This window comes from Eubalaena glacialis, chromosome 12, assembly GCF_028564815.1.
Source record: "Eubalaena glacialis isolate mEubGla1 chromosome 12, mEubGla1.1.hap2.+ XY, whole genome shotgun sequence".
NCBI classification, from domain to species: domain Eukaryota; kingdom Metazoa; phylum Chordata; class Mammalia; order Artiodactyla; family Balaenidae; genus Eubalaena; species Eubalaena glacialis.
In genome coordinates this window covers 49,607,577-49,629,964 of record NC_083727.1, presented here as the reverse complement: position 1 = coordinate 49,629,964, position 22,388 = coordinate 49,607,577, and the positions used below count along the sequence as shown (strand labels likewise).

Here is a 22,388-nt window from a genome sequence, read left to right as displayed (position 1 = left end):
AATGTTTTAAGATGTTATGAATTGTGATTTTTCCGAATAGAAAGCCCAAAACAAAAAGAGCCAAGAGATTCCTTGAGAAAAGAGAACCGAAACTCAGTGAAAATATTAAAAATGCTATGCTGATTAAAGGGGGCAATGCAAGTTCAACAGTGACACAAGTACTTAGAGATGTGGTACGTATATATATACTTTTTAAATGGTGTTGAAATCGTTTTAGGAAATTTTTAGCATACTAGTTGGACTGCCTGAGAAATACATAGATAAATTTGGCTTGCCTTAAGAAATGCTAGCCTTAGAGAAAAGCTAACGTCTCACCAAGGCACTGACTACTGGTTTTCCTTACAGCAGCTAGTTCCCTTAGTAAATTTCACCTGATTTCAATTACTAGCATTTGATTTACTCACATTTCAGGAACATATCTAATTTGTAAAATGAGGTAACTGAATATTACTATCTATTTATTCTTCCAACAATACCAACTACTGTGCTAGGTGCTAGGGATTAATAGTTACATAAGACTCAGTCTTTCCCTTCAGTGAGCTTAGTGGGGAAGACAGATAAGTAAAAGTTAACAGCATTGTGAATGAAGTGCTGTGCTGGAGGTACACACAGGGTAGGATGGGAGGCTGAGTTAAAATCCCACGGGGGTTGCCACACACGGATGGGCTTCCTAGAGATGACACTTAAGTTTCATTTTGAAGGCGGAGTTGGAACAAGAAGGAGAAAAGGAAGAGGAAGAGAAGGGCTTCCAAGGCTGAGGAAAAAGCTTGTGCAAAAGGGTGTGTGAATGAGCATGATGCATTTGGGGAACTGCAGATAATTGGGGATGGCTAAAGGAGAGTGGGCTAGATGAAGCTAGAATTTAAGGAAATGAAGGGAATCATTTAAATTGGATAGAATATTGAAAGGGCATAGAAATTTTTAATTAGGAAAGTCCCAGCTAAGATTTTTAAGCTCATGTTGCAAGTTATAAGTGATCAAAAGGGAGCCATGCAGAAGATAGCAGAATAGGATTCAGGGACCAGGATAATCTTGTATAATGACTGTTATAAATGCTTGATTTTTACCTCTGCTTTTCAGAATGTGTTTTGTTTTGAAAGCTATAAATTATGTTTTACAGTATGCACTGAAGAAACCATATGGAGTTCTGTATAAAAAGTAAGTCATGATTTCTTTTATTTCACTTATTAAATTATATTGTTTCATTATAAAAGTAACAACCAACCACTTTATGGGAGATTTGGAAAAAAATTTTTTTTTTAATAAATTTATTTATTTTATTTTTGGCTGCGTTGGGTCTTCGTTACTGCTCGCGGGCTTTCTCTAGTTGCGGCGAGCAGGGGCTACTCTTCATTGCGGTGCACGGGCTTATTGCAGTGGCTTCCCTTGTTGAGGAGCACAGGCTCTAGGCGCGCGGGCTTCAGTAGTTGTGGCACATGGGCTCAGTAGTTGTGGCTCGCGGGCTCCAGAGCGCAGGCTCAGTAGTTGTGGCGCACAGGCTTAGTTGCTCTGTGGCATGTGGGATCTTCCCGGACCAGGGCTCGAACCCGTGTCCCCTGCATTGGCAGGAGGATTCTTAACCACTGCACCACCAGGGAAGCCCCAGAAAAATGTTTTGGTTAAAAAATACTACAGTTCCTTACATACATAGCTATGAGTATTTTATTTTTATTTAATTAATTAATTTATTTAAAAATATTTATTTATTTGGCTGCGCTGGGTCTTTGGTTGCAGCGTGCGGGATCTAGTTCCCTGACTAGGGATCGAACCCCGACCCTGTGCGTTGGGAGCACGGAGTCTTAACCGCTGGACCACCAGGGAAGTCCTGCTATGAGTATTTTAAAATTTGTTTCTTTCCCGTCTGTGTTTTCATTTGTACTGAATATTCTTACAGAGTTTAGTCATAGCATGTATGTATTATTTTTAAATAGTAATAGACTTACAGAAAAGTTACAAAGATAGTAGAGTTCCCATATACCCTCTCCCAGCATCTCTTAATGTTATAACTTCCATAACCATAATACAATTATCAAAAGTAAGAAATGAACATTGGTACAATAATGTTAATTAAATCACAGGCTTGATTTGGTTTGCACCAGTTTTTTCTTTTTCTTTTTTTATAAATTTATTTATTTTATTTATTTATTTTTGGCTGTGTTGGGTCTTCATTGCTGCGCACGGGCTTTGTCTAGTTGCAGCGAGCAGGGGCTACCCTTCGTTGCAGTGCGCGGGCTTCTCATTGCGGTGGCTTCTCTCGTTGTGGAGCACGGGCTCTAGGCGCACGGGTTTCAGTAGTTGCGGCATGCGGGCTCAGTAGTTGGGGCTCACGGGCTCTAGAGCACAGGCTCAGTAGTTGTGGTGCACGGGCTTAGTTGCTCCGCGGCATGTGGGATCTTCCCGGACCAGGGCTCAAACCCATGTACCCTGCATTGGCAGGCAGATTCTTAACCACTGCGCCACCAGGGAAGCCCCAGTTTTTTCATTAATATACTTTTTGTCTTCCAGGATCCCACACTGTGTTCAGTTGTCATGTCTCCTTAGTCTCCTCCAGTTTGTTACAGTTCCTCAATCTTTCCTTGTCTTTGATGACCTTGACACTTTTGATGAGTATTTGTCAGTTATTTTGTAAAATATCCTTCAGTTTGCACTTGTCTTAAGTTTCTCATGAGTGGACTGAGATTATGCATTATGGGCAAGAATACCACAAAAGTGATGTGCCTTTTTCAGTAAATCATACCAGGGAGTACATGATGTCTTATTACTGGTGTTGTTAACCTTGGTTAAAGTGGTGTCTGCTGGGTTTCTCCACTATAAAGTTTCTATTTTCCCCTTTGTAATTAACAAACGTTTAGAGGAGATAGAGACTATGCAAATAATCCTATTTCTCCTCAAACTTTTGTTTATTCATTTTAGCATTCATCAGTGGATCTTGTCTACAACAGTGATTACTGTGGTGTTCTAGTAGTGGTTTTCGATTTCTCTCATTCCCTCTACGTTTATTAATTGGGATTCTGTAAGGAAAATCTGTCCCTTTTCGTCCATTTGTTTAATTACTTATTTATGTCAGTGTGGACTTACAGATATTTATTATGTTCTTTGGGGTTATAATCCAGTGCTGTCATGATTTATTTATTTATTTATTTAATTTTTGGCTGCGTTGGGTCTTCGTTGCTGCACACGGGCTTTCACTAGTTGCGGCGAGCAGGGGCTACTCTTTGTTGCAGTGCGCGGGCTTCTCATTGCGGTGGCTTGTCTTTGTTGCGGAGCAGGGGCTCTAGGCTCGCAGGCTTCAGTAGTTGTGGCACGCAAGCTCAGTAGTTGTGGCACATGGGCTTAGTTGCTCCACGGCATGTGGGATCTTCCCGGACCAGGGCTCGAACCCTTGTCCCCTGCATTGGCAGGCAGATTCTTAACCGCTGCACTACCCGGGAAGTCCTGTCATGATTTATTTTGTTGCATAAATTGTTCTCCATTTGGCCATTGGGATCTCTGTCAGGTTGGCTTTTCAAAGTGCCCCCTGTGTTTGAGCACTTCTTTTCTGGCACCACAAGATGCTCTGGGTTCATCTTGTAGTTTTCATTGCCACAGCCCTGGAATCAGCCCTGGTTCCATATATTGGAGACTGATAAATTTAGAAACAGGTCTGGGCACTAAGTATGCTCAATTGCTACTGGAGTGTCATTGTCTCTAGGTCCTCTCAGCAGACAGAGCTTGAAAATAAATATTATGTACATTAACCTATGCATGTACGCACGTCTATATTTGCTTATATTTATTTATATATTAAAAAACCCTGAGTTGATACTGGTACTTCCTAAAAAATCATGAGTGCATACTAGTGCTTCCGATTCCAGTCGAATACCAGAGACTTCATTCCAGCCTTTCTCCTTTTCTTCTTTGTATCTTCTATCTTCTGACAGTAAGAAATCTTGCTTCTGTTATAATATATTTACTTATTTGTGTAATTCTAGTAGTTTCAGAATTTCTAACCTTATAAGAAACAATTGTACTAACTAGAGTATGGAATTTGTGTGCAGTTCTTTTTGTCTTTAACCTCACAATATGCAGTAAAAATATTGTTTTCCAGTGTAAGTCAGGTTAAGTTATTTTTGCCGCTTCAATGTGGTTGTGTTATTCATATATACTGTAGTTAAGGTCATTTATTACAGTTGTATTCTATTTTGGGTTTTCTATCACTTCCTGGTTGTTGTTTTTTTAATTTATGTATGTAAAATTTACTGTTTGTGGTGTATACTTTCATGGGTTTTGACAAATACATTGAGTTGTGTCTGCCACTGCAGTCATGGTACAGAAACAATTTCATTATTCTGACAATTCTTTTGTGCCTTTTTCATTTGTCTTGTAAACATTTTTCTATTGATAGGTGTCCTTTAGATATTATTTTTAATGCTAGTATAATACCTATAAATGGTTATACTAAAATTTACTTAACTGTTCCTTAATGAGGAAATTTTGATTTTCTTTTTTTTTGTTGTTGTTATAAATAATGCTAAAATGGCCATTTTTACACAAATGAGTTCTTCTTTTGTATTAGTTCCTACATGAGATTTCTAGATGTGAGATTACTGGGTATAGCTTCATGCCCAATCTAGCATATTAACAGTAGTGCTTTTTGAGAAGTTTGGCAGAGTAAAATGTACGAGTTTCATGGGTCTCTACCTACTTTTGGTTTGTTTTTTAAAATTAAGAAGTGAAAATTTTGTTTAAACTTGTATTTTCCCTATGCTTCCGACAGGTCATATTTGCTTATTTGTGAATTGCTGTTAGTAATTTTTTATTAATTTTTTTATTAATTGTTAGTAATTGCTGCAGTAATTTTTCCTGATTTGTTTGTCTTGCATCATTTTTTTAAATACTTTTTTTTTTTTTTACTGATTATAAAAGTAATATATATTTATCTTAGATAATTGGGATAAGAGTAAATAATCACCCATAGATAAGTGCTATGTATGTTTTCTCATGCAGTTTTATATCTATATATCTTTTTCTTTGAACAGAATTGAGATCATGTGTGTATGATTTTATTTCTCTTTAAATTCATAAAAATTATGAACTGTTTTATACTTTACTTACATGACTAAAAATCCAAAAACATACAGTGAAAATATAAACACACACTCTTCCCAGAACAGCCACTATCATTAGTTTCTTATATATCTTAACAGAATTTCTTTATGCATATTTAAGCAAATAAAAATACATAATCTTATTTTTCTCCCTTTTGCATGAAAGATAGCATTCTGCGTTTCTCTACCCACTGTTTCTCCATGTCCACTACTACTATTCCTGGTCCAACCCACCATTTTTTTCTTTCTCTCCTGGATTACTATGATAGCTCCTTACTAACCCCTTCACTCTTGCTGTGCTACATTCCATCCCTACAGAGCAGACAGAGCAGTCCTTTAAAAAGAACATTTGGGGCTTCCCTGGTGGCGCAGTGGTTAAGAATCCGCCTGCCAATGCAGGGGACATGGGTTCGAGCCCTGGTCCGGGAGGATCCCACATGCCATGGAGCAGGTGGGCCCGTGCACCACAACTACTGAGCCTGCACTCTGGAGCCCGCGAGCCACAACTACTGAGCCCATGTGCCACAACTACTGAAGCCTGTGTGCCTAGAGCCCGTGCTCTGCCACAAGAGAAGCCACCGCAATGAGAAGCCCGTGCACCGCAACGAAGAGTAGTCCCCGCTCACTGCAACTAGAGAAAGCCCGGGGAAAGCAACGAAGACCCAGCGCAGCCAAAAATAAATAAATAAAATAAGTAAATTTAAAAAAAAAAAAAAAAGAAAGAACATTTGAATCCAATCATATCACTGTCTTGCCTAAAACCCCCCAGTGCTTCCCGTTACTCTTTTAATAACTTACGTTCCTTACCTTGACCAACAAGGCCCTACATATTCTGGGCCAAGTCTACATCTTTGACCTCATACCCCACTGTTAACCCTTTGTTCACTAAGCTCCAGTGACATTTGTCGTCTTTCTGTTTCTTGAATAGTCTAAGCTTGTTTCCATCTCAGAATCTTTTTCTTATTCTGTTTCCTTTTCCTGGAATACTCTTAACCTCAAAACTTTTCCATGGCTAACTCCTCATTTATCAGGTCTCAGCTCAAATAATCATTTTCCATTCTTCACACTAACACAGTGCCCTATTTTATTTTTGTCACAACAGATATTACTTTTTGAAATTGTTCATTTTTCCTCTAGAATGTAAGCTCCGTGAAAGCAAGGATCTTGTTTGACATGGTATTATGGTATCCCTAGCTCCTAGAACAGTGCCTGGCACATAATAGGCACTAAGTAAATATTTGAATGAATAAATATTCTTCCAGCTTCTTGTTTTTGATCATCTGAATATAAAATTATCTTTACTTAATATTTATTGTTGTGGGTGAATTACTTATTAAGATTATTAAAATAGGGTCACTTTTTTTTAATATTAGGAAAAATATTACAAGACCATTTGAGGATCAGACATCATTGGTAAGTATAAGAATCTTTCTGATTTAAGAAGGCATATAAGTGATTATTCAAACTAATTCATTTAATTTAATAGTACTCCTAATTTATGATTTTGAATTAGAAATCATCTTATGTGAGGGAATTTTGATGCAGAATGCAGGGGAAATAAGACTTTTATGCTTTCAAAACGATGACTATAGAGCTTATATTTCACTGTGAATGTTATGTATTCACTGCTTGCAAGTATATTGATAGAATTTTTAAAAATTGAATTACATTTTAAGTGCATAATTAATGGATTGTCAAAAGGAAGCTTGTTATGGATCTATTTTTATAGAGCAAGTTTGATTTAAGAAAATTTTACTTCTCTTTTTTTGAGTATTTTTAGAACAAGAAACACTACCCAAATGATTACTAACCATTGTCATTTGCTTTACTAGAGTTAATCAAATTCCCGTTTGAGTGTATTGGCAATCAAAACTAAATGAAAAAGTCTAGTGAATGAAATCAGAAGATAAAAGGTGGTATATAATAAATGGTGAATGATGAGTGGACTTTGAGTATGTGATGATATTAGTTTCTTACTAAAGAAAATCTTAAGGGAATACGTGGATTAAACTATTTAAGTTGACTTTAAAAAAATCAGAACATGATTATGTTCTCTTGACAGGAACGCCATTGCTTGTTCTTTTAGAGAGTTTAAAAGAAAAAATTTTTGAAAAGAATCTCAATAACTAATTAGAAAACTGAAATTGAGCATCTTATCCTAATTTGGCAACTAACTGCCGTGAAAATTAAGAAAATATTGTCAAAATAAATAGTTTTTTTAATAAAATTGCTTTTATCATAGTCTTGGGTTTTTCACTGTCATTTGTTGAAGAGATCATGAAACTAAAAATGGAGGGTCTAACCCAGAAATCTCTCTCTTCCACACGTGACTTATCCAGGGCTGATTTCGTTTTGTGACACCATGGTGCTTTCAGTTGAGTGACCACTTTGTAGAAGTGTTATGTTGTAGAATCTGTAGCATTCTGTACTTTTTTTTCAATCCAGTGTCAATATGACAGCTTTTCTTATACTTAAAATTGTGGCATTTCCTCTCTTTGATCTCCCACTTCCAGAGACAGGAGATATTTCATTGGCTGTAATAAATCTCAGACCACTAGAGCTCAAAATGGCTGTGGAAACAGTGATCATGTTGGAAATTTGGTTGAATTCCTCCTCCTGACTGCCCATCCCTCAATAGCACATTTCTTACGCTGTAATCTTGGAACTGTGCTTTAGCACAAGAGTTAGCAAATATACCTCCTGTGGGCTAAATCCCTGTTCCTGTGAGGACCACAAGCTAAGAATGGTTTTTACATTTTTAAAGTTTTTTTTTTTTACACCATATAAAAAGTCTAAAATATATACTATCTAGTCTTTTGAAGATAATTTGTCTACTCTTGCTGTAGAATTTTAACAAAAAGTGGACTTTATGGAGAAGGATGACAGATGAGTACTATATATATGTGAAAGGTAGTTTATGGAAAGCTTTGGGGTGTTAACATGAGAATGTAAAAAAAAATTTTTTAAGAAAGGATTTTCATTGATTTGGACATTTAAAAAACATTTTTGAACATCTGCTTTGTGCCAGACACAGTGTAAGTTGCTTTCACATATGACGTGTCACGTGGCCCTTGCAGATTTTTTTCAGGAAGCGTTATTGTCTTTGATTTACACATGATAAAACTAATTCTCAGAAAGGCTGACCAGATCCCATAGCAAATGGCAAAGCCAGAATTCTTGGACTTTCTGACTCTGTATCCTCTACACAGGGAGTGGGTAGGCAAGTAGGTAGTTGTTTGTTCCTATTTGCTTCTGCTTAAACACTGGAATGAATGATAACCAAATGAGGGGCCCATACCTCAGGGATCTTGCACTCAATAAAGAAAAGTTGAGGATTATGGTTGCTTCGAATGTTCTTTAACATTTTTGTCATTAATTTAGGAAGCTTTTCCAACTATGCTAGAACTAGACTAGAACACATTCAATCTAATTTTTGTGTTAAGATTGGGAATCTCAATAAACTGAATCAAAGTATGTGGGATATAAAGTATAGGCACTAGTGTAGAAGGAGCTGTCCAGGATTGAAACCCCATATTTGTGTTTCCATCCCTCTCAAATCTGTAATAGAAGTCAATATTTTTGAGAGCCAGAGGGAGGAGATATCTCTTACTGGTAGGAACATCATAGATCTGTCAGTCAGTCCTGGCTTGGTACATAAAATGGAACTAGTCACAGCTGGGATGGTGTGGAGATTCTAGGGCAAGATTCCTGTGTGGATGAAGTTTGCAGTGAAAAGTAGTTATATGCATTGTAAACTCATGAGTACAGTTATAAACATCCAAAGGAACCATATTGATTAATTCATGTAAGTCCCCAGTATATTCGTGTGTGTCCTTTGAGTGAAGGCTTTTGTTCACCAAATGGAATACTTGGTGTGCTATTCCAAAATAACTGCATAGCTGAAAATAAAAGCCCTTTTTAAATTTATTAACCTAATAGTTTTCATATATTTTTAGTCTTAAACTGACATCTTTTCCCTAGGTACCCCAAATCAGAAAATTTGAAGTAAAAAGCTACAAATAAAGTCCTTTTTCTTTGTTTATTCCTATCTAGTTCATTAAGTCTTCTTTAATTTCCACTGAAAAAAACTGATGTACATTTTGTTTTTAGTTCAGAGGTACAATTCTTTTTCTTTTTTTTAAATTAAAGTATAGTTGATTTACAGTGTGTTAGTTTCTTTTTTTTTTTTTTTTTTTTTTTAACATTCCTTATTCAAGTTTAATCATCTCTTTAGAAGGGGAAAACAGTGATAGTACTTGCTGAACCAGAATTACTATCAAAATTCAAAAAGCTGACCATATTCATTTAGCCACAAGCCAATCTTATTTAAATCAGGACAGAAATATTACATCAGCTATTCATGATCTGAATTCTAGTGTATGAGATCAATTTAAATATGGTACACATAACAAGTCATGAGACATTTGTTTCATAATAAATAAGGCAGTGGCCAACTATTACTCATTAGTAGCTTTTTTGAGATAAGCTATCAAGTCTGCCCTTTCTCCCTTCTTCTTAATGCCAGCGAAGATCATTTTTGTTCCAGGGATGTACTTCTTGGGATTCTCCAAATACTCCATCAGCGTCTCCTCTCCCCAGGTGATGCCTTTGTTCTTGTTGGCATCTGTGTAAGAGAATCCGACAGCCTGACCTGTCTTTCGCCCAAACAGACCATGGAGATTTGGCCCAGTCTTGTGCTTGCCTCCTTTTTCCACAGTATGGCACTGGGCACACTTCTGAACAAAAATCTTCTTGCCCTTCTCAACATCACACATTTTAAAATCTCTCCGAGGTGCCTGAGCGGGTTAAGGGGGGAAGCGACAGGTGGCCAGGAAAAGTAATGACTTATTGGAAGAGCAGCAGCTTTTGCTCTCTTGGAAAGAGGACGTGAAGCACTGCGCACCGTCCCCGACTCCCGCCCTCACTCCGGAGGAAATCTTGTCTATCATTGCCATAGCCCCGCAGTCCCGACAACGGAGGGCCCGCGTCTCGGAAAGAACCGCGAACAAGCTGCCTCCGAGCTTTCAGGACCTTGACCGAGACCACGCCACGACCAAGTTAGGGTCCCGCCCCACCTCACGCCGTAGCCCGCCGGGCTGGGCTCAGTCCGGGGTCCCCCACTCCCTGTCCCCCACCCGGCCCCCGCCCACGGGCCTCAGTCCACCCGCGCGCCCCCCACGCAGGCGCGCGCCCTCATGGCTCGGTTTCTCGCCCGCCGTGGCCTCCGCGCCCCGCGCCCACCGTTCTTTCTCCGTGTACGACTAAGCCGTTCCCGCTCGCAAGCCAAACGTCCCGCTCTCTAATCCCAGTGTGTTAGTTTCTGGTGTACAGCAAAGGGATTCAGTTTTATATATATATTCATTTTCATATTCTTTTCCATTGTGATTTATTACAGGATATTGAATATAGTTCTGTGTGCTATACAATAGGACCTTGTTGTTTATTTTTCCAGTAACATGTTAAGAAAAACCTGAACGAACTTCTTGGCCAACCCAATATATATAGTAGATTGTATCTGCTAATCCAGACTCCTAATTTATCCCTTCCCCACCCTCTTTCTCCTTTGGTAATCATAAATTTGTTTTCTGTGCCTGTGAGTCTGTTTCTGTTTTGTAAATAAGTTCATTTGTTCCACATCTAACACATATATAACACATATAATACATATATATCATATGATAGGTGATATATTTTGTCTTTTTCTGTCTGACTTCACTTAGTATGATAATCTGTAGGTCCATCCATGTTGCTGCAAATGGCATGATTTCATTCTTTTTTATGGCTGAGTAGTATTCCATAGTATAGGTATGTATCACATCTTTTTTATTCATTCATCTGTTGATGGACCTTTAAGTTGCTTCCATGTCTTGGCTATTGTAAACAGGGCTGCAGTGAACATTGGGGTGCATTTGAATTAGAGTTTTGTCTGGGTATATGCCCAGGAGTGGGATTGCTGGTTCATATGGCAACCCTATTTTTATTTTTTAAGGAAGCTCCGTACTGTTTTCCATAGTGGTTGCACTAACTTACATTTCCACCAGCAGTGTAGGTAGGAGGGTTCCCTTTTCTCCACACCCTCTCCAGCATTTGTTACTTGCAGACTTTTTAGTGATGGCCATTCTGACTGGTGTGAGGTGGTATCTCATTGTAGTTTTAATTTGCGTTTCTCTAATAGTTAGTGATGTTGAGCATCCTTTCACGTGCCTCTTGGCCATCTGTACGTCTTCTTTGGAGAAATCTCTATTTAGGTCTTCTGCCCATTGTTTGATCAGGTTGGTTTTTTTGTTATTGAATTGTATGTTTTGGAAATTAAGCCCTTGTCAGTCTCATTGTTTGCAAATATTTTCTTGCAGTCCATAGGTTGTCTTTTTGTTTTATTTATGTTGATCAGTTCTAGTAGTTTTTGTGTGGCGTCTTTAGGGTTTTCTATATATAGTATCGTGTCATCTGCGTATAATGACAATTTTACCTCTTCCTTTCCAGTTTGGATACCTTTTATTTCAAAGAGGTACAATTCTTAAGATTCTTACATTTATGCATTGATTGAAGGAGATTTCTTTGGTTTTACAGGAATTTTTTTCAAAGAAGTCAGATTGTTCTTTATTCATGTTTGGCTCCCATAATAAGAAGCGGCCAAATAATCTAGTAATAGGTAAATATCATTTACTTTTTAATACTTTTATTTTATAGAGTCAGTTCTGTGACTCAGATTAATTGATGGTATTGAGGATTCAGGAGTAGCCAGTAAGCACTAAGCTAGTTTTTTATTTTCCTTGTGAGTGTGAATAAAATTTGTTTTTACCTACCAGTCTTCAGGTAAAGAAGGGGCATGTAAATATCACCCTACCTCAAGTTGTAGAAGTTTTTCAAATATAAAACATATATCCTAAATCAGTATTAGAGTTAGAAAAAAAGTAGCAGCATACGTACACACACAAATTAACCCTTCCCTAATAAATACCTGTATAATGAATACATTTGAAAATAAACCCTTGCCCTGTATTGTGTACTGAGGCTTGGGCTGGCATGCTCACTGGCTTAGGTAAAGCCCTTTACCCTCAGTGGGCCTTTATTTACTCTTCTGTAAAGTAAGGGAGTTTGGCTAAGTGATCTTTTAAGATCCTTTCCAGGTCCAAAGTTGCAACAATACATTCTAGGTAGAGTTGAAAATTTAAGAAAGAAGGGACATGTTTGGAAGGTTTAAGGAGAAAGAAAAGAGGCAGATATTAGGACATTTTGAACACGCAGATAAGTAGATGAATATAAGGCAGCTGTTTGGGAAAAAAATAAATGGTTAAAAGAAAATGTATTTTCCTTCTAGGTCGTTTGTATGACTACCATGTGCTGGATATGATCGAACTAGGTATCGAGAAGTTTGTCTCCCTTAAAGATATTAAGGTAAGATACTGATCATAAAAATAAGCATTTTTTTAAAATTTGTTTATTTATTTATGGCTGTGTTGGGTCTTCGTTTCCATGCAAGGGCTTTCTCTAGTTGCGGCGAGCGGGGGCCACTCTTCATCGCGGTGCGCGGGCCTCTCACTGTCACGGTCTGTCTTGTTGCGGAGCACAAGCTCCAGACACGCAGGCTCAGTAGTTGTGGCTCACGGCTGTGGTTGCTCTGCGGCATGTGGGATCTTCCCAGACCAGGGCTCGAACCTGTGTCCCCTGCATTGGCAGGCAGATTCTCAACCGCTGCGCCACCAGGGAAGCCCAAAAATAAGCATTTTATAACGTTGCTCTTGGGCAATAGTGACATCTTGTGGTGAAGAGTAAAGATACAGTTTTGTAACTTAAATAAGAAAGAACTTTGGTTTTATTCTAGTGTGCTCTAAACTAAAAAGCACAATTTCATTTTAACTTTAAAAAGAGGGAGATGTTCACAGCGTATAACACATATGTAGGCAGTTAGACTTCAGAGTCGTTACTAACTCTTGTCTAGGCCCATAGTTGAGATGCTTTCATCTCCCTCTGAATTATCACAGCACCCATTTTATGGAACCTCAGAAATACCACAGTTTTCTTTCTTTCTCTCTTTCTTTTTTTTCCAAATTTATTTATTTATTTATTTATTTTTGGCCATGTTGGGCCTTCGTTGCTGCGCACAGGCTTTCTCTAATTGCAGCGAGCAGGGGTTCTGCTCTTCATTGCGATGTGCGGCTTCTCTTGTTGCAGAGCACGAGCTCTAGGTGCGCGGGCTTCAGTAGTTGTGGCGCGTGGGCTCAGTAGTTGTGGCTCGCAGGCTCTAGAGCGCAGGCTCAGTAGTTGTGGTGCATGGGCTTAGTTGCTCCGTGGCATGTGGGATCTTCCCGGACCAGGGCTCGAACCCGTGTCGCCTGCATTGGCAGGCGTATTCTTAACCACTGCGCCACCAGGGAAGTCCCCACAATTTTCAAAGTGAGCCCTGTTTTAAACCTAGGAAGCTTTGGCTGATCCTACAGTATTTTGGCTGCTGGGAACCAAATTGCTAGCTCACTTTTCCCCTTGAGGACTTGCATCTTTGTGTCTCCTTTGTTTGAATGGGATTATGAAACAGAAAGGCAAGAAAACTGTCCTAATGCAGTTCCTGGATCCAAATTGGGCTTCTGCTCCCTCAGACCTCTGCTCCTGGCTTAATCTAGTCCATCAAATACATTATTTCACTTAAGACCTCTTAGCTACCCTCTAAGGCTGAAATTATTTTCCCTGTTATATAGATTTGGTGACTGAGGCCCAGAGGAATTCCACTGGTGACCTAGAGTCATACATACAGTAAATGGTATAACCAAGATTAGGACTGAAGGGCTTTGAAAGAAAGGATATTGAAGTTTGTAATGGAAAGTTACATAATTGTTCTCAGTTTATGGGTCTTTGAGGGTCTTGGTATAGTTGAAAGAATTATAGCAAATACATAATCACTCCTTTTCCCAGCCTCCCCTAAGAAGAGGACATGCCTTCTGGGTTTCCTGTGGGTTTGAAAAAAGGCTCTTACCAGATCTCTACTTGATCAGCTATACCACCTTCCTCAGGTACAGGGCAGAGCAGTGAGATTGGATTTGGAGGCAGAACACTTGGGTTTGAGGCCTTTCTTGGTCATTTAGATAGCATTTGTGACCTGACAGTTACTTCCCTGACCCACAATTGCAATCAAGTATTAAACAGGTATAACAACATCAAACGAGATAATATATGTGAAAATGCTTATCAATGAATTTAATATATTGAAAGGTATTTTGAAAACTGTATAAACTGTGATGCTTTATTATGGATGCCATCATTTTATTACAGTTTATTACAGGTTGTCTTTGGGGCTGTGTGTGAATCCCTGGACATGAGCAGTACCACTGCTGTTGGTGTGGTTACCAGTTAGTGGGTGTGAGCACTGGCTGATGCCTGCATGCCAACCCCTCTGCTCTTTCCACTTCCCTGCCAAAGCAAGGAAATACCCCGTCACTGTGCAGCTTCTAAACTGAACCACAAAATCAGTATCATTTGGCAGGCGTATTCTTAACAAGAACCATTTAAATTGAGTACTAGATCTTGTGGCTGTGTCGTGCACGTGAGCCCCGTAGGGCCGGGGAGGCACCAGCTGCCGCGCGGGGAGGAGGCCGAGGCCGCAGCTTGAGGGAGGCCCCGGCCCCTCTGCACCTGTGTATGGCAGAGCTGGTGTGAGACCAAGAGACAGTCCTTCCCAGCCGCCGGGATAATCAAGAGTTTTGGCCGGAACTTTGAGCACACACCAAAATAGTGAGGAGACAGTTGCAAAGCACAAACTATGGTGCTGAAACGGATTAATAAGGAACTTAGTGATTTGGCCCGTGACCCTCCAGCACAGTGTTCTGCAGGTCCAGTTGGGGATGATATGTTTCATTGGCAAGCCACAATTATGGGACCTAATGACAGCCCATATCAAGGCGGTGTATTCCTTCTGACAATTCATTTTCCTACAGACTACCCCTTCAAACCACCTAAGGTTGCATTTACAACAAGAATTTATCATCCAAATATTAACAGTAATGGCAGCATTTGTCTCGATATTCTAAGATCACAGTGGTCTCCTGCTTTAACTATTTCTAAAGTTCTTTTATCCATTTGTTCACTGCTATGTGATCCAAACACACATGACCCTCTAGTGCCAGAGATTGCACGGATCTATAAAACAGAGAGAGATAAGTACAACAGACTATCTTGGGAACGGACTCAGAAGTATGCCATGTGATGCTACGTTAAAGTCAGAATAACCTGCATTATAGCTGGAATAAACTTTAAATTACTGTTCCTTTTTTGATTTTCTTATCCGGCTGCTCCCTTATCAGACCTCATCTTTTTTAATTTTATTTTTTGTTTACCTCCCTCCATTCATTCACATGCTCATGTGAGAAGACTTAAGTCCTTCCAGCTTTGGACAATAACTGCTTTTAGAAACTGTAAAGTAGTTACAAAAGAACAGTTGCCCAAGATTCAGAATTTTTTAAAAAATGGAGCATGTGTATTATGTGGCCAGTGTCTTCACTCTAACTTGGTTATGAGACTAAAACCATTCCTCACTGCTCTAACATGCTGAAGAATCATCTGAGGGGGAGGGAGATGGATGCTGAGTTATCACATCAAAGGAAGCAGCATTATTCTAGCAGCATCTATTCATGTGTAAGCCTTCCACTGTTAGAGATTTGAGGTTACATGATATACTTTATACTCGTAAGTGACGTGGCTGGAAAATTGGTATTGAATTTATAGCATCAGCAGGACAGAAAATGTGATGTATTTTATGCATGTCAATAAAGGAATGACCTGTTCTTGTTCCACAGAGAATGGAAATTGGAAGTCAAACACCCTTTGTATTCCAAAATAGAGTCTCAAACATTTTGTAATTTTCATTTAAATTGTTAGGAGGCTTGGAGCTATTAGTTAATCTATCTTCCAGTACACTGTTTAATATAGCACTGAATAAATGATGCAAGTTGTCAATGGATGAGTGATCAACTAATAGCTCTGCTAGTAATTGATTTATTTTTCTTCAATAAAGTTGCATAAACCAATGAATTAGCTGCCTGGATTAATCAGTATGGGAACAATCTTTTGTAAATGCATAACTGTTTTTTGTATATACTGTTGGGATTTGCTTCATTGTTTGACATCAAATGATGATGTAAAGTTCTAGAGAGTGAATATTTTGCCATGTTCAGTTAAAAGTGTGCAGTCTGTTACAGGTTGACACATTGATTGACCTGATTTATGCAGAATTAATAAGCTGTTCAGATAGTGTAGCTTTAGTATGCTGCACATGATACTGGCAACCCGGGGGTTCATAGATGGACTTGGGACCCAGCAGTTTTGAAACGTGTATATGGAGTTTAAGAAATTTATTTTCCAGGTGCAACCCCCATCTAACTAAATTTTTTCTTCACCTTGTACACTTGACAGCTGAAAAAACCATAACATGGGAGTAATAATGGGTCAAAATTTACAAAATAAAGTACTGTTTTGGTGTGGGGGAAAAAAATAAAAGTAAAAATAAATTGAGTACTAAATTTTCACTCATGGAGCATATCCATAACTATAAAATTCATTAATTGACGAGAATGTGCTTACGTTGGCAATCCCTACATAGACTATTAGCCAGTCCCCTTCACTTTGACCCCGTTATTTGGTTACAACCTCGTGTTTTTAGTTTCTTTTGGAGTTGCATGTTTTGTTGCACTTTCCTTCCATATTTATTTCTTCTTTATTTCTACCTCCTCATTTTTAAGACATCTTTACCAGGCATTTCTTTTCTTACTTGCCCACTTTTATTGCCAAGCCTCATCCCTCTGTTAACTCTTAAGCAACAGGTGGTTAGACGCTACCAGGAAATAGAGTGATTATTCTAGAAGCCTGTTTTCTAAGATGGCCAAAATTCTAGGGATGGTTATTCTGCATAAAATAAGCCTAAGAAATGAGATGATTTAAAATTAAAGGTTAGTTGGGCACAGATGGAACACAGAAGAGTCACTGGGTCTGGAAGGTCTATTCAGGCCCTCAATCAGACAGATTTTAGGCCCATCTCCTAAGTATAGACAGTTCAGGTTTGCGTTGGAAGCAGAGAATGTCAACAAGAGTGGTCATGGTGAACAGGGAAGCAACACGTGACTTCTGGTCCAAGGACAGAGGATGTTTGTTTGTTTGTTGTCCTGTCTCCCCCCACCCCCTCCACTTGGATAATCCTTGATTAGTGTCAGAGCAGAGATATTAGAATCAGTGGGAAGCTCAGACCGATTCTTCTTCCTCCATAAATTAGCCCTTCAGTTAAGGAATTTTTTTCTATTTGATTTTTTCTTTCACTTTGGTAAAACAAAAATTCACATTCTTTTTGGTATAGAAAATCCAGAACTAGGGAGTTCCCTGGCAGTCCAGTGTCAGGACTCCACACTTTCACTGTCGAGGGCCCGGGTTCATTCCCTGGTGTGGAAGCTAAGATCCCACAAGCTGTGTGGTGCAGCCAAAAAAAAAGAAAGAAAAGAAAATCCAGAACTAGACAAAATATTTTTTAGAGTAGAGGTTCGATCCTGCTGAGTGAGGATTGCCCATATTTTCTGTAGCTTGTATAACATTATATTGCTTCCCATGTGAATGTTTAGTTTGGTAGTTCAGTTTAGCTTTCATTTAAAAATACTGCTTATGTGACACAGTAGGAAAGGCACATTGTTACAAATAATTCAAAGAAATTAAATTTATTTTGACTCTGAGATGTTGGCTGTTAGAGGGCTGTGTTTGTTTTGCAGCAAGTTTAGCTTTTTATTTTATTCTTTGCATAGGAAGTGATAAAAAGTAGCTTACATCATTCTTTAATCACTTATTAATTTGGCACTAAGAGGGAGTGGAATGAAAAATTATTTTTTAGTATAAAAATCTGTAAATTAAAAAATCCCCACTCTGGTTTTAAGTCTAAAATCAGTGTTCATAGGGACATCCTTGGTGGTCCAGTGGTTAAGGCTCTACGCTTCCACTGCAGGGGGCATGGGTTAGATTCCTGGTTGGGGAACTAAGATTCTGCATGCCACACCGTGTGGCCGAAATAAATACATAAATAAAATCAGCATTCATAGACATAGTTTTAGTACAGTTAAGAAAATGTGAAAAAGAGTCACTCACTGTATATCAGCGGTCCCCAACCTTTTTGGCATCTGGGACCAGTTTCATGGAAGACAAGTTTTCCACAGATGGATGGGGGGATGGGGAATGGTTCAGGCAGTAATGCGAGTGATGGGGAACAGCAGATGAAGCTTCACTCGCTCGCCTGCCGCTCACCTCTTGCTGTGCGGCCTGGTTCCTAACAGGCCGTGGACCGATACCAGTCCAGGGGTTGGGGACCCCTGCTATATATAAATATTGACTGCTTGAAAATCAGCATATAAACAATTTAGACTTGATAATTATATAATTACTTTTTTTTATTTCCTAGAATAGTAAATGTCCGGAGGGAACAAAACCCATGTTAATATTCGCAGGTGATGATTTTGATGTAACAGAAGACTACAGAAGGCTAAAAAGCCTTTTTATTGGTAAGTATTTTAATACTTATCTGCAGGATAGCTCAGGTAGGCATTCTAAGAGTTGCCATTGGTCGTGGCAGTTTGCAACTTCACTCTAGATATACAGCTTTTTCTCTTTGATCTCTTTTTTTCCTTTTCATTATTTTGTTTATTCCCCACTAGAAGCAGGAGAGAGTTAAAAGGATGTTATACTCGATAGATCATTATTACTTTTTGATGGTATAGTAACTTTGGTACCAACCTATTTATATAGCATTTTATACTTTACTAAATGCTTGCACCCATCTCCTGTCATTATTGGCATTATTGGCATTATTGAATTAAATTTAGAAAATTGAAAAGTTAAATTTTCAAGATTATTATACATCATCCACTTCCAATTCAAAAACCTCTATTAGTTTTTCTTAGTCTGATATACAAGGCTTTTCACACTATAACCCCATATAACTTGTTTTCTTAATCTCCACCAAATTCATTCCTCCCTTTTCCATTTTAAAAAAAGCAAAAAAAACCTTGTAAGGTTGTTTTATAGGTGATCAGTTCTTAGTGAACTCTGCTCATTCCTAATGTTTTATCTAATGACTACATTACTTTTTATGTGTTCACAAGCCACCTTCTTAAAATCCAATACACAATATATAGTTATTGTCTGAGATTGATGTTAAATTTACCAATTTTAAACCACTTTTTCTCTCCTTTTTTTGAAAAGCTGGCATTATTGTTATCCATGATTTCTTAACGGTTACTAATACTTAATATTGTGTGATCACATCTGCCAGCTCTGTTCTAACTCTGGAAGGTAATTTAGTTCGTCCCTAGAGATATGAACTCTTCTTATACTCAGTGGCATTTTCTGAAGTTTAAGTAATTTATTCTCTTTGAGCTTTTCTTGCACCATTCTTACAAGCTATGGCTTAACTTTTTTGGTTGCCCTTCTTTTGGATTTTTATATACTTTGCCCTAGATGACTTTTGAAAAGTTGGTGGGGTGTATATTATAAATAAATTATATGCATGCTCTTTACAAATCTGAGCCAACCAAAGAAGGTTTGTGGGCAGACACATTGCTTTCGTTTTTCCTTATTGGGATTATTTATGCTCTTATTGTTAGGAATACAGTTTTTGGGACTTCTCATTTCTCTTGTTCATAATGGCTATTTTTGAAAAACTAAGTATCACTGTTACCTGTTTAATCCTTACTAAAGCTCTTGAGTTTGGTAACATTTCATTTTACAGATGGGAAGTTGGAGGCTCAGAGAGGTTAAGAGCTATTAAGTAGGTGAAGCAGAATCAAAACCCAAAGCCTGTGCTTTTCTGCTTCTGCTCTTCATCCTGCCCGTGGTGAAAATTCCTTTGCAGAGTCTTTGCTATAGGTTCTTACCTCTGTTTTCCATGAATTAAAAAAAAAAAAGAAAAGGGACTTGCCTGGTGATGCAGTGGTTAAGAATCCGCCTGCCAATGCAGGGGACACGGGTTCGATCCCTGGTCTGGGAAGGTCCCACATGCCGCGGAGCAACTAAGCCTGTGCGCCACAACTACTGAGCCTGCGCTCTAGAGCCCGTGAGCCACAACTACTGAGCCTGCGTGCCACAACTACTGAAGTCCACGCACCTAGAGCCTGTGCTCCACAAGAGAAGCCACCTCAATGAGAAGCCCGTGCACTGCAACGAAGAGTAGCCCCCACTCACCTCAACTAGAGAAAGCCCGCGCACAGCAACGAACACCCAACGTAGCCAAAAAAATAAATTAATTAAAAAAAAAATCATACATGGAAGACAGCGACCAACATTTCTTTGAATATTACATAGCCCAAAACATCAAAGGAGTTTTTTTAGCCAAGATTCCTAGTACTTGTACTGCGTTGGCTCAGATTTCCTGCTTTTTTCCCCTTGTTCTTCTGTATAATTATTATTAGTGAGGGAAGTACTTATAATTTGTTATAACAGAGCTTTGTTGCTTGTTTAAATGGTTTTATCTTACTATTTTGTGCTTCCACTAGATGGCAGGAATAACCACATAATGCAGTGATGAGAGGGAGGGAGTGAAAACCAAAAAGGAATAAAGAAAGAAGAAAGACAAGTAGCAGGATGGAGTGACATTGTCTGGCACTAAGCAAAGTTGAGTTTTTAATATAAATAAGAAGTAGGAAAGTTGCAGACTTCTTGGTTTGTGTTGTGTGTTCAAATGAAATAATGTAGAGCAGTAGGTAAAGAGAATTTTATCAAGGGCTTTTTTCCTGTTTGGAAGTTGTGTTTTTGTTTTCTTTTTGTAATTGGCCAGAAAGAAAAGTTAACTTCAGTATTTTCATGCCAGATACCCATTTTGTTCATTCGAATTTTGCTTCTCTTTTGCTTTAAATATTATATAGATTTGGAGTTAATCTTAGCAGGTCCTGCTTTTCTTTACAGAAAACCAGTGCCTATTTTTTGATTCAGTCCATCCTAATTTTTTTTTTTTTTTTTAATTCTGGTTGTGCCGTGTGGCTTGCGGGATCTCAGTTCCCCAAAAAGGACCAGGGATTGAACCCGGGCCACAGTAATGAAAGCGCCAAATCCTAACCACGAGACCGCCATGGAACTCCCAGTCTATCCTACTTTTTATGGTTACTTTTTAGTATGACTACTCCTTGTATATAAAGATGATAATGAATCAAGTAATAGGTTAGTTTTATTAAATGTCCCTTTAAAGCCTACCTTTAACTTAACTACCTAACTGGGGTTTTTTTTTTTCTTCATTGCCTTTGTCTATATTAGTGGTCATATCGACATCTGTGGTCATTGTTTTAATTTTTTTAACCTTTCTCATTTCCTAATTCTTATTCCACTTTAATACATATAATAATGAAAATAACTGCCATAGATTAGGTCAGGTAATTTATTAAATTTAATCCTTTCTACAGCTCTACAGAGATCATTATATTAGTCTGCTCAGGATGCCATACAAAAGACCATAGACTGGGTGGCTTATAAGCAACAGAAATTTATTTTCTCACAGTTCTAGAAGTCCAGGTTTCTGGTAAGGACTCTCTTGCCGGCTTCTTGCTTTGCGCTTACAAGGCTTTTCCTTGGGGAGGAAGGGAAGGAGGGAGATAGACAGAGGAAAGAGGGGTTTAAGTTTTCTGGTGTCTCTTCTTATATGGACTCTAATCCTATGGGAGCAGACCCTACCCTTATGACATACCTCATTTAACCTTAAGTACTTCCTTAGAGGCCTCATTTCCAAATATAGTCACACTAGAGGTTAAACAAACATTCAGTTCATTATGGTAATATTATTCCCATGTTGTGGATGAAGAAATTGAGACCAGTTCACTTATGTCCAGAGTGAAGAGTTAGTAAGTGTCAGAATCAGGATCTTATCCATTCTCTGACTCCACATCCCTCGGTCTTTCCCGTCAACACCCTGGTCATCCTCCTGGGCCCTTTCCCAGTGTTTTTACTCATGGACACAGTCACACTAAAGGTGTTATTTTTGCTTGGAATTGATCCATTGAAAAAATGTCCAAATTGGGGCTTTCCTTCTAATTATAACCAATTTATCTTCTACCCCCTTATTTCTATTTAACCAGGTTTTTCTCCTTATCCCTATTCTCATAATATATCTCCCTTTTTACCTCAACCATCATTCCTGCCCAGTTTAGGGTCAGCCTTTTTGACAGTGCTCCGAGTTTCAATACATTTTAATCCATCACCCCCTTGATGTTTTAGACTCCTCTTGTACTTTAATTGCTCCAGTCCTGGAATCAGCTATTTCTATAAGGATCCTGGGGTTTTTTTTAGAAATCACATTTT

The 22,388-nt window shown here is 38.5% G+C and overlaps 3 protein-coding genes across 6 annotated transcripts in view; 2 read left to right on the top strand and 1 right to left on the bottom strand.

Moving 5' to 3' along the window:
- RPF2 (ribosome production factor 2 homolog) overlaps nucleotides 1–22,388 on the top strand; it is a 47,060-nt gene that overhangs the window by 2,025 nt on the left and 22,647 nt on the right. For 2 of the 3 annotated variants that reach the window (XR_009702837.1, XM_061206992.1), the window contains exons 2-7: nucleotides 41–173; nucleotides 1,121–1,158; nucleotides 6,461–6,500; nucleotides 11,658–11,739; nucleotides 12,409–12,485; nucleotides 18,508–18,607. Coding sequence is in view for 2 of the 3 variants with exons in the window: in XM_061206992.1 (XP_061062975.1) it covers nucleotides 41–173; nucleotides 1,121–1,158; nucleotides 6,461–6,500; nucleotides 11,658–11,739; nucleotides 12,409–12,485; nucleotides 18,508–18,607 (470 nt within the window). In the remaining variant the exon portion in view is untranslated. The remainder of the gene's footprint in view (nucleotides 1–40; nucleotides 174–1,120; nucleotides 1,159–6,460; nucleotides 6,501–11,657; nucleotides 11,740–12,408; nucleotides 12,486–18,507; nucleotides 18,608–22,388) is intronic. The other variant, XM_061206993.1, reaches the window with a different exon arrangement.
- LOC133102172 (cytochrome c) lies at nucleotides 9,303–10,382 on the bottom strand. 2 transcript variants are annotated; one of them, XM_061207183.1, is made up of 2 exons: nucleotides 10,329–10,343; nucleotides 9,303–9,883 (listed from the first exon to the last, which is right to left on the bottom strand). In XM_061207183.1, exon 2 carries the CDS (start codon nucleotides 9,860–9,862, stop codon nucleotides 9,545–9,547), a length of 318 nt encoding a protein of 105 aa, XP_061063166.1. In that variant the 5' UTR covers nucleotides 9,863–9,883; nucleotides 10,329–10,343; the 3' UTR covers nucleotides 9,303–9,544. The 2 variants fall into 2 exon arrangements, with proteins under 2 accessions (XP_061063166.1, XP_061063167.1); XM_061207184.1 differs by having other exon boundaries at nucleotides 9,304–9,870; nucleotides 10,329–10,382.
- On the top strand, nucleotides 14,842–15,339 carry LOC133102146 (ubiquitin-conjugating enzyme E2 D3-like). The gene has a single exon (XM_061207123.1). The coding sequence runs from the start codon at nucleotides 14,842–14,844 to the stop codon at nucleotides 15,283–15,285; it is 444 nt and encodes a 147-aa protein (XP_061063106.1). The 3' UTR covers nucleotides 15,286–15,339.

Bases quoted from the DNA above. Each gene is read 5' to 3' on its own strand.
- LOC133102172 (XM_061207184.1), bottom strand. From the start codon at position 9,862: ATGTGTGATGTTGAGAAGGGCAAGAAGATTTTTGTTCAGAAGTGTGCC.
- LOC133102146 (XM_061207123.1), top strand. From the start codon at position 14,842: ATGGTGCTGAAACGGATTAATAAGGAACTTAGTGATTTGGCCCGTGAC.